The sequence below is a fragment of the Sprattus sprattus genome, assembly GCF_963457725.1.
Source record: "Sprattus sprattus genome assembly, chromosome: 5".
Classification (NCBI taxonomy): Eukaryota; Metazoa; Chordata; class Actinopteri; order Clupeiformes; family Clupeidae; genus Sprattus; species Sprattus sprattus.
The window spans coordinates 1,302,238-1,313,407 of NC_137924.1; the positions used below are offsets into that span (position 1 = coordinate 1,302,238).

The 11,170-nt window shown below is 43.4% G+C and overlaps 1 protein-coding gene across 4 annotated transcripts in view; it reads right to left on the reverse strand.

The window, feature by feature from the left end:
- The window catches only part of LOC308365211 (interferon-induced very large GTPase 1-like), a 39,933-nt gene that overhangs the window by 27,350 nt on the left and 1,413 nt on the right, over positions 1-11,170 (reverse strand). For 2 of the 4 annotated variants that reach the window (XM_080838579.1, XM_080838576.1), the window contains exons 2-8: positions 7,149-7,376; positions 6,512-6,593; positions 3,982-4,184; positions 3,150-3,410; positions 2,827-3,054; positions 1,232-1,492; positions 909-1,136 (exon numbers count right to left, since the gene is read on the reverse strand). In XM_080838579.1, the coding sequence (XP_080694705.1) occupies positions 909-1,136; positions 1,232-1,492; positions 2,827-3,054; positions 3,150-3,410; positions 3,982-4,184; positions 6,512-6,593; positions 7,149-7,290 (1,405 nt within the window). In that variant the 5' untranslated portion in view covers positions 7,291-7,376. Of the gene's footprint in view, positions 1-908; positions 1,137-1,231; positions 1,493-2,826; positions 3,055-3,149; positions 3,411-3,981; positions 4,185-6,511; positions 6,594-7,148; positions 7,377-11,170 lie in introns of those variants that run through there. The other 2 variants (XM_080838577.1, XM_080838578.1) reach the window with 2 other exon arrangements.

An 11,170-nucleotide genomic window follows, 5' to 3' on the forward strand; every position in this document is an offset into this window, starting at 1 on the left:
CAAAAGGTATACAGAAATAGGAAAATTGAATACAAACATATAGTTCTAACAATTATAGAGCCATTCTTTGAGGTTGTATTATTTTTAACATTTCAAGTGCAGAATGATAGCCTGGATACCAGCCTGAACTCCGCCCACAACATTGTTGGTCTGGGAGATTCAGTCTGGACTTGAGCTAGTTGGGAGAAATTCAAGTTTTCGAAAAAGTCGAAAAAGCAATCTGACCACCAATCAAATTGTAAGGGCGGGCTTTATACGATGAAGGACAGATGATCACGCAACGCTTGAGTTGAATTAACCGGTAGTTTCGAACTCCGACCAAGATGGCCGCTTCTCGGGAGCTTAGTGGGGAATATTTTATGTGAATTAAGCTATCTGCACGACTTTTTAATGTCTACATTGACTCAGTTAGTTGTGTATGTGCAACACGAAAGTTGCAGAGTATTGTTTGTCTTAACTAAAGCTCTCTAGACCATTATTGTTAGGTCATTGCTAACGCGTACACCAAAACCCCATTGAAACACACTGTAGCTTCTAGCCTTGAGTGCTAATTAAGTAACGTGAGCAGGCATATCTCAACAGATATTGACAGCGCATTCATTTTGAAAGAGGAACAGAGAAACGCGATCAAGGCAATTGTCGATTGAAAAGATGTTTTGGCCGTCCTTCCTACGGGATCAGGTAAAAGTTTAATCTATCAGATGGTAATAATACGTTGCTCTAATTGGTTCTAGGTATCCAATTCAGCGAATAGGCATTTTCTTTCCTGGTTCGTTGAAACACGCCCCATAATCACAGCCCAATGGTTCGGTATCAGACTCATATTCTGACTAGAATTATGAGTATGACATCGTCAGGCTAGCAGAATGAAGCACTCAATATATTGTATGTTGTAAATATCTGTATACCTTTGGTGACTGAAGAAGGAGGAGTCCCTTGTCCATGTTGTAACTCTGGGTCTGGAGTCTGGCCTCTGCAAGTTGTGCTGTGATATTTGGGCCGAGTCCCCTCTCTCTGGGAGCCTGGGAGTCCTGGTTGATCCAGATCCATTGGAGAGGGATGAGCCAAGCTGGGGTCTGGAGATGCAGCGCTCACAGATGTCACTGTGGATGCCTCTGGGACTCTAGACCCTTGGCCTGCACACAAACATAAACACAAACACATGATCATTTAAAGAGTACGAGTAAATGTGAAATGACCTTTTTATTTCATCCAATTCCTCCCTTTTTACCTGTTGTAAAGGTTTTAGAGATGGGTTTGCCTTGACTTCCATTTTGAAGTATGGTGGACACAAGTATGGTGTACTCTGTGCCATGTTGAAGTTCAGACAGGGTGAACTCCAGCTGATCTGTGTAAGTTGTTCTTTGGTGTAGACCTGCTTTAAATAGTTCCAGCTTGAAGGAAACCTGGTTCAGTCCAGCGGGTTTGTTCCACTTCAGAACTGCATATGTAGACTGAACATCCATACTCAGATAGTCTGCTGCAGGGACATCTAAAAGAGAAAGCACTCACTAATCATTGTTCTGTGCCAAAGAACAAAGCAAGGCAAAAAGCTCTAGAGACTGGAGTGCTTAAGCATTATATTATTATGTATATGCACAGCAAATCTGCCAGGTAAAGCATGAGTGGGTCTGCCTCTCTCTCCCTCTTCCATTCAAAGCAATGGAACTTTTTGCACCCTTCTGAGGAGTCATACCCTTCTGAGGAGTCTGTCATTTCATACGGACACATCTGTTGACAGTGACTACTCTCCCTCCGTGTCAACCATAACTTCAAACACAGATTCCACAACAATATTGAATATGATCTGTTTTATGACATAGCTATCACTATATATAATTGTTTCATTTCATTCAAAGAACAACATTTTTTATGCTTGTATCACAGGTCTGCTTCTGCTTAGTGCAAAATAACAATGCAAAAGGTATACAGAAATAGGAAAATTGAATACAAACATATAGTTCTAACAATTATAGAGCCATTCTTTGAGGTTGTATTATTTTTAACATTTCAAGTGCAGAATGATAGCCTGGATACCAGCCTGAACTCCGCCCACAACATTGTTGGTCTGGGAGATTCAGTCTGGACTTGAGCTAGTTGGGAGAAATTCAAGTTTTCGAAAAAGTCGAAAAAGCAATCTGACCACCAATCAAATTGTAAGGGCGGGCTTTATACGATGAAGGACAGATGATCACGCAACGCTTGAGTTGAATTAACCGGTAGTTTCGAACTCCGACCAAGATGGCCGCTTCTCGGGAGCTTAGTGGGGAATATTTTATGTGAATTAAGCTATCTGCACGACTTTTTAATGTCTACATTGACTCAGTTAGTTGTGTATGTGCAACACGAAAGTTGCAGAGTATTGTTTGTCTTAACTAAAGCTCTCTAGACCATTATTGTTAGGTCATTGCTAACGCGTACACCAAAACCCCATTGAAACACACTGTAGCTTCTAGCCTTGAGTGCTAATTAAGTAACGTGAGCAGGCATATCTCAACAGATATTGACAGCGCATTCATTTTGAAAGAGGAACAGAGAAACGCGATCAAGGCAATTGTCGATTGAAAAGATGTTTTGGCCGTCCTTCCTACGGGATCAGGTAAAAGTTTAATCTATCAGATGGTAATAATACGTTGCTCTAATTGGTTCTAGGTATCCAATTCAGCGAATAGGCATTTTCTTTCCTGGTTCGTTGAAACACGCCCCATAATCACAGCCCAATGGTTCGGTATCAGACTCATATTCTGACTAGAATTATGAGTATGACATCGTCAGGCTAGCAGAATGAAGCACTCAATATATTGTATGTTGTAAATATCTGTATACCTTTGGTGACTGAAGAAGGAGGAGTCCCTTGTCCATGTTGTAACTCTGGGTCTGGAGTCTGGCCTCTGCAAGTTGTGCTGTGATATTTGGGCCGAGTCCCCTCTCTCTGGGAGCCTGGGAGTCCTGGTTGATCCAGATCCATTGGAGAGGGATGAGCCAAGCTGGGGTCTGGAGATGCAGCGCTCACAGATGTCACTGTGGATGCCTCTGGGACTCTAGACCCTTGGCCTGCACACAAACATAAACACAAACACATGATCATTTAAAGAGTACGAGTAAATGTGAAATGACCTTTTTATTTCATCCAATTCCTCCCTTTTTACCTGTTGTAAAGGTTTTAGAGATGGGTTTGCCTTGACTTCCATTTTGAAGTATGGTGGACACAAGTATGGTGTACTCTGTGCCATGTTGAAGTTCAGACAGGGTGAACTCCAGCTGATCTGTGTAAGTTGTTCTTTGGTGTAGACCTGCTTTAAATAGTTCCAGCTTGAAGGAAACCTGGTTCAGTCCAGCGGGTTTGTTCCACTTCAGAACTGCATATGTAGACTGAACATCCATACTCAGATAGTCTGCTGCAGGGACATCTAAAAGAGAAAGCACTCACTAATCATTGTCCTGTGCCAAAGAACAAAGCAAGGCAAAAAGCTCTAGAGACTGGAGTGCTTAAGCATTATATTATTATGTATATGCACAGCAAATCTGCCAGGTAAAGCATGAGTGGGTCTGCCTCTCTCTCCCTCTTCCATTCAAAGCAATGGAACTTTTTGCACCCTTCTGAGGAGTCATACCCTTCTGAGGAGTATGTCATTTCATACAGACACATCTGTTGACAGTGACTACTCTCCCTCCGTGTCAACCATAACTTCAAACACAGATTCCACAACAATATTGAATATGATCTGTTTTATGACATAGCTATCACTATATATAATTGTTTCATTTCATTCAAAGAACAACCTTTTTTGTGCTTGTATCACAGATCTGCTTCTGCTTAGTGCAAAATAACAATGCAAAAGGTATACAGAAATAGGAACATTTAATACAAAAATATAGTTCTAACAACTATAGAGCCATTCTTTGAGGTTGTATTATTTTTAACATTTCAAGTGCAGAATGAAGCATTCAATATATTGTATGTTGTAAATATCTGTATACCTTTGGTGACTGAAGAAGGAGGAGTCCTTTCTCCATGTTGTAACTCTGGGTCTGGAGTCTGGCCTTTGTCAGCTGTGCTGTGAGACTTGGGCCCAGTCCCCTCTCTCTGGGAGCCTGGGAGTCCTGGTTGATCCAGATCCATTGGAGAGGGATGAGCCAAGCTGGAGGCTGGAGATGCATCGCTCACAGATGTGTATGTACTCCTGGAATTCGTCCATTTTGTTGATTTTAAACAGTAACTTCACTTCAACCTCACATTTATTAAAGTTGTTTACGCCAAACTTGGATTCATTAGTAACAGCAGCAACCTCCATTATTCCGAACTGGTATTTCATTAAAACCACCGCAGTAGAACACTAGCTTCATACATCCCAGACAAAGCTAGTCATGCACATGTCTACATCCAACACAATTTTAGGACATTACCATACTGCCACAAAAAAACATTATACAGCCATTTGAGCTTTAAGATTGTGAGAACATGGTGACACCCTTCCGCAACAGAACATGCCTGAAGGACAAAAACAGCAAAGGCTGCCAAGACTAGTAAGTCATTAGTCATCTTTTAGTCATTATTGTAATCCAATCTATTGAACAAACACACTCTTGGATTCTCCAGCAATGGCTTTATCATCAGGTGCCACTCTCTCTGCATCTCAGCCTAACAAGTTGACATCACTCATATTTCCTATTCTCCCTAACCCTGATGAGTTGATCACCCACTGGTTTATTTGTTGTATGCTATGTCATTGTCATTACTGTTTATTTTGATCTTGTCTTTGTAACTTGATGACTTTGTACCTGCTTAGCCAGGATAGATAGTATGAACAAATGCCCAGATGCTACAACTTTGACTGTCTGACCAATGAACTCTTTCCTCACATGGACTATGTACAATTGTGCTCACTGGATCACATATCCGGTGCAATCCCACGACCAAAGGGGGGATGTAGGTACACCTGGAATTCGTCCATTGTGTTGACTTTAATCAGTAACTTGCGTATGGTTTTATCTGGAACCTACGTAAAACTCTCCCTGTCATAAAAATGTAACCTGACGCATTCTTAACCACGCCCCGTTGAGCTTGAACAAAAGCCAAGTATTTTCCAGATGTGAGTTCTCTTTCCTCTTCGACCTCTCCTCACCCCCAGCATCGGTTGGAGCACACCGTCTCTCCTTCCACTGTCAACCGGTGATCGCAACAACGACAACACTCTCACTTCTGTCTTACGGACGGCAGACACACGCCTAAGATTTCTCATCAGTCAATGAACTGCTAATTGAGACGGATTAAGTTTAGCGAAAGCAGCTAACAATAGACCTGCTAACTCTGCAACGGGAACAAAGCACGACCACAGAAGGCAAACTGCGACGTTCCGAGCGATAAACTCTTCGGAGCCTAAACTGCAGTGAAACAAAGGCATCACAGCAAGGACAACTTTCCATCTACGGACGTTTTCATCTCTTATCTGCCTCAGAAACGTCTGCCAACACCTTTCCAAAGGACTGGTCATTCTGGGCCTTTAGCTATCCTAGCTAAACACGACCTGGCTAAGCGTACGACTGTTTACATGCCATTGTTCACATGTTTCACCTGTTTTGTTTACTGAACGTAAATGTTTATATGCTTTCATTGGTAGTTGGCTTCGCCACACCATCTAAGGTTTATCGTTATGATTGCTTCTCAGACACATCGGGTCTTGCATGCATTACTAACCATTTCCCTCTTCTAACATGGCATCTTAATCACACACTATTACATATACATTGGCCTTCACATAGCCACACACGCAAAGGTAATACTCGAACTTCGCACTGCACATAGGCTCGTCCTTTCCCACATCACATGTATGTTCAGTCATGAACGTGCACACACATGCACGCGGAACTGCGGTGATCAGACAACGGAACTCACACACATTCTTTCTGGCACGCTCCTAACAGCGCAACCCCGAGCACACAAGCTCACACACACACTCTCTCTCTCTCTCTTACACATCCCCACACTCCTTCAATTCATTAGTTAGTTACATTTAGCTAGATAACATATTGTGTGTTATTTTCTTATCATTAAATAAATACTTTGATTATATCGATGGTTTATTTAATGTTACACAAGAATGGACGTTGCCAACCTCTTCTATTCTGAACTCCAATGACCTTCAACCAAACTATTGATAAGGTAACTTTGGTTGAAGTTATTAATGTACTTATAAATCAGAGTTCCAAATTGATGGTATAATATATTTTATTAGACTGATATATTTAATGAGACTGATTTGTGGAAAATCATTATTTTGACCATTGTGGAGGACACTACACTTTGTGTGGCACCCCCTAGGTGTTCAACTTAATTGATCTGCCTTTGTGTTGAATGGTTGATACCTGTCCAATCGGGTGAAACTACAAACATATTGTTGCTGTTGCAAAGACAGCACCGGTGTGTCTTGGTGGCCCTAGCGAAGATGGTATCACAATTTACACACAATTGCACCCACATTCACCCGCCGCCTGCTCACAGGGAACTTACATAGTCTGGTACTCCCATGTGATGATACAAATTTCACATACAGATGTCACTGTGGATGTCTTTGGGACTCTAGACCCTTGCCCTGCACACAAACACAAACACATGATCATGTAGAGTATGGGTCAATGTGAAATAAACTTTTTATTTCATCCAATTCCTCTTTTTTTACCGGCGGTAAATATTTTAGAAATGGGTTTGCTTTGGCATCCATTTTGAAGTATGGTGGACACATGTAAGGTGTACTCTGTGCCATGTTGAAGTTCAGACAGGATGAAGCCCAATCAACAAACATGACAAATGGTGGTCAGGTGCTTTGGCACATTTCCTGGATAACTTTAAAAACATGTATGTGTTTTACCTATCTCAACATTTACATTATAGTAGATTATTGTCAATTAACTGAGTTCTATGTTGTAGCAAGTTAAATGCTACTCATGTTTAAGATACCAATTGGTGGTTGAAGAATATAGTAGAAAGATGAAAGTCACTTGAAGGACCTCTCGTATATGGATGGGGTAATGTTCATGTAGTGTGGTATGATGGATGGGGTAATGTTCATATGAGCAGTGTGGCATAAGTGGACCCTAGCAGCTGGGTCCCCTTCCACTAGTGTAATGTATTGTAAATATCTGTATACCTTTGGTGACTGAAGAAGGAGGAGTCCCTTGTCCATGTTGTAACTCTGGGTCTGGAGTCTGGTCTCTGCCAGCTGTGCCGTGAGACTTGGGCCCAGTCCCCTCTCTCTGGGAGCCTGGGAGTCCTGGTTGATCCAGATCCATTGGAGAGGGATGAGCCAAGCTGGGGACCGGAGATGGATCGCTCACAGATGTCACTGTGGATGCCTCTGGGACTGTAGACCCTTGGCCTAGACACAAACACAAACAAAAACACATGATTATATAAAGAGTACGAGTAAACATGAAATTACCTTTTAATTTCATCCAATTCCTCTTTTTTTACCTGTTGTAAATGTTTTAGAAATGGGTTTGCCTTGGCATCCATGTTGAAGTATGGTGGACACATGGTGTACTCTGTGCCATGTTGAAGTTCAGACACGGTGAACCCCAATAAACAAACATGACAAATGGCTTTATTGAATATGTTAATATGTGCACTTAATAATATTAGTGCTTCTAAAACTGATTGATCAAATCCTTGATTGCGATTGGTTAAAAGCTGTTGTAAAGTCCAGCATAACCTTACAGCTTGTCCTCATAACATTCTATGTTAACATTCCATATTACTGCGCAGCGAATGGCAAGGCAAGGCAATTTTATTCATATAACGCATTTCATACACATGTGGAGCAAAATCATCTGGGACACTGAAGCGTCAAAATCAGGATACCCCTGTCGCTGCACCAGCAAAGAGGAGCCCGTTTGACAACTATTTCAACAATTGCACTATTAATGGCGATATACAACTTAATGTGAATATATAAGCACCCCTTTTAGGCTGGAGAAAGATGAGGCTTTTAGGAGTGGGGACAAAGACAGATATGTGGAGTCGAAATACACGTTTAGGAAGGAGGTGAGAGATGCTAAACGTGTGTACTCTAAGAAACTTGAACACCAGTTCTTAGCTAACGACTCTGCCTCTGTCTGGAAAGGGCTTAGGCTGATTACCAATTGTAAGCCCAGAGCACCCCACTCCACTAACAACTCACGCCTGGCCAACGACTTAAATGAGTTTTACTGCCGCTTTGATGGACAATGGGACAGTCCTGACACCGTCCCCGTGACACCCCCCTCCAGCCCCAGCCCATCAACTACACCGCCACCATCACAGCAGAGGCCCGCGCCTTCTCACAACTGCCCACCTCAGAGCCTCCCCCCTCCTCCCCCTCCACAGTGGCGACTCTCTCTATCCAGGAGAGAGACGTTAACAGTCTATTCAAGAGACAGAACCCCCGCAAGGCTGCTGGGCCAGACTCTGTCTCTCCATCAGTCCTGAAGCACTGTGCTGATCAGCTGTCTCCGGTGTTCACAGACATTTTCAACACCTCACTGGAGACATGCCATGTTCCAGCCTGCTTCAAGACCTCCACCATCATTCCTGTCCCCAAAAAACCTAAGATCTCCGGACTCAATGACTACAGACCCGTCGCCCTGACCTCTGTGGTTATGAAGGCATTTGAGCGCCTTGTGCTGGTTCACCTCAAAGCCATCACTGACCCCCTACTGGACCCCCTGCAGTTTGCCTACAGAGCCAACAGGTCTGTAGACGATGCAGTTAACATGGCCCTCCACTTCATCCTCCAGCATCTGGACTACTCAGGAACCTACGCCAGGATCCTGTTTGTGGACTTCAGCTCTGCCTTCAATACTATCATCCCAGCTCTGCTTCAGGACAAGCTCTCCCAGCTGAACGTGCCTGACTCCACCTGCAGGTGGATCACAGACTTCCTGTCTGACAGGAGGCAACATGTGAGGCTGGGGAAGCAGGTCTCTGACTCCCGGACCATAAGCACTGGTTCCCCTCAGGGCTGCGTTCTTTCCCCCCTACTCTTCTCCCTGTATACAAACAGCTGCTCCTCCAGTCACCAGTCCGTCAAACTCCTCAAGTTCGCGGACGACACCACCTTCATTGGACTCATCTCTGGTGGGGACGAGTCTGCTTACAGGTGGGAGATTGACCATCTGGTGACCTGGTGTGGTCAGAACAACCTTGAGCTAAATGCTCTGAAAACAGTGGAGATGGTTGTTGACTTTAGAAGGAACGCAGCCCCACCCATCCCAATCACCCTGGAAGACTCCCCAGTCCACACTGCAGAGTCCTTCCGCTTCCTGGGCTCCATCATCTCCCAGGACCTCAAGTGGGAGCTGAACATCAGCTCCCTCACCAAAAAAGCACAACAGAGGATGTACTTCCTGCGGCAGCTGAGGAAGTTCAACCTGCCAAAGACAGTGATGGTGCACACCTGTATCATCGAGTCCATCCTCTCCTCCTCCATCACCACCTGGTACGCTGCTGCCACTGCCAACGACAAGGGCAGACTGCAGCGTATCATCCGCACTGCTGAGAAGGTGATTGGCTGCAATCTGCCATCTCTACAGGACCTGTTTGCCACTAGGACCCTGAGGCGGGCAGGTAAGATTGCGGCCGATCCCTCCCACACATGTCATAAACTCTTCTAGGTTCTCCCCTCCGGCAGGAGGCTGCGGTCCATAAGGACCAAAACCTCACGCCACAAAAACAGTTTTTTCCCTACTGCTGCTGGTCTCATCAACAAGGCCCGGGTCCCCCACCTGTCTTGGACTCTTGCCCCTCCCCCACTCCCCAATTCTGAGTTATGTTAACTCACATTTCATTTCACTCCTTTACATTGCACATTCACTTTTGCACACCTGCACTGCTTTCTTTTGCATTTTACCCCTTACTTTACTTCTTTATATACACTCTATTTATATATACATCTGTTTCCATACTGTGTTCTGTAGTACTTATGTTATGTCTAGTACTTAGTTTGCTCCTATGTTTTTATGTTATGTAGTAGTACTTACTTATTGTGTGTGTATGTTTGTGTTTTTATGTTTTTATGTTTACTGTATGCACCTATGCACCAGAACAAATTTCAAGTAGGCGCATACCTACGTGACAATAAATCTGTTTCTGATTCTGATTATGTCGGTAGCGCAAGTGTTCCATCTGGCTGTTGCGTTGCTTCAAGGGTTGCGTGGCAACGATATATTTAGGAACTATATTTTGTAGTGGCGGAAGAATGACGGTTTATCATTAAACTATTGTTTCTTAAATTGAATTGTTTTTATTTAATGAAACCATATCAAATATTTGTAGTAACAGTTTTAGAAAAGCAATAAGCCCCGCTTCGCGTCGTGCCTAACAACTCCCCTTACCTGTTCTAAAATCAGCGCAAACCACGGCCTCTTGGGGCTTATTGCTTAATTTAAATATTTGGACTTAATTATATTAACACTTTTCCTTCCTGTCCTTTACTGTAGAAAAAGAACAACTCATTTCATATTTCGCAATCAGAAGACGAGAATGCCAAACACGTGTATTTGTGGTTATCTTTATTGACAGGCTCTAAGCTTTCAACGGAAGATGTCCATGGATGATGTCACATTCTACTCTCTGATCTCCTTGTATGACTGGCGTGTTTATCTTTTAAAAATAATTCGGTCACACCCACCTTTCTTTTGTTTGGCAATTAGATCTCACCCCTGCTATCTTACTTTGCCTCAACTGGAGGGTGTTACCTGTTTGGCACCACACCCAGTTAATCAAAGACAAAGAAAATAATCCATGTTCACCAAGTCATGAAAATATTCCTTCAAAAACACTTGCCGAATGGAACGATTGGAAGATTGCAGTTTGTTTAACATATGCTACTTATGCCGAACATTTAAGCAATATAGCACTCGTGGGAGTGGGGTAGGTAAGGGATAATCCCACGGGTGGTGTTCGGCCGTAGCCACCGAGGCCGCAGATCTTGAACCTTTCTCTTACTCTAGCCACCATCAGACCCTGCCTAAAATCAGCTACCATCATCCCCGTCCCTAAGAAACCAGCCACAAACAGCTTGAATGACTATAGACCGATTGCACTTACACCTGTAATCATGAAGTGCTTTGAGAAGCTGGTTTCACGGCACAGCAAATCAACCTTTCCTCCCATATTTGACCCGCATCAGTTTGC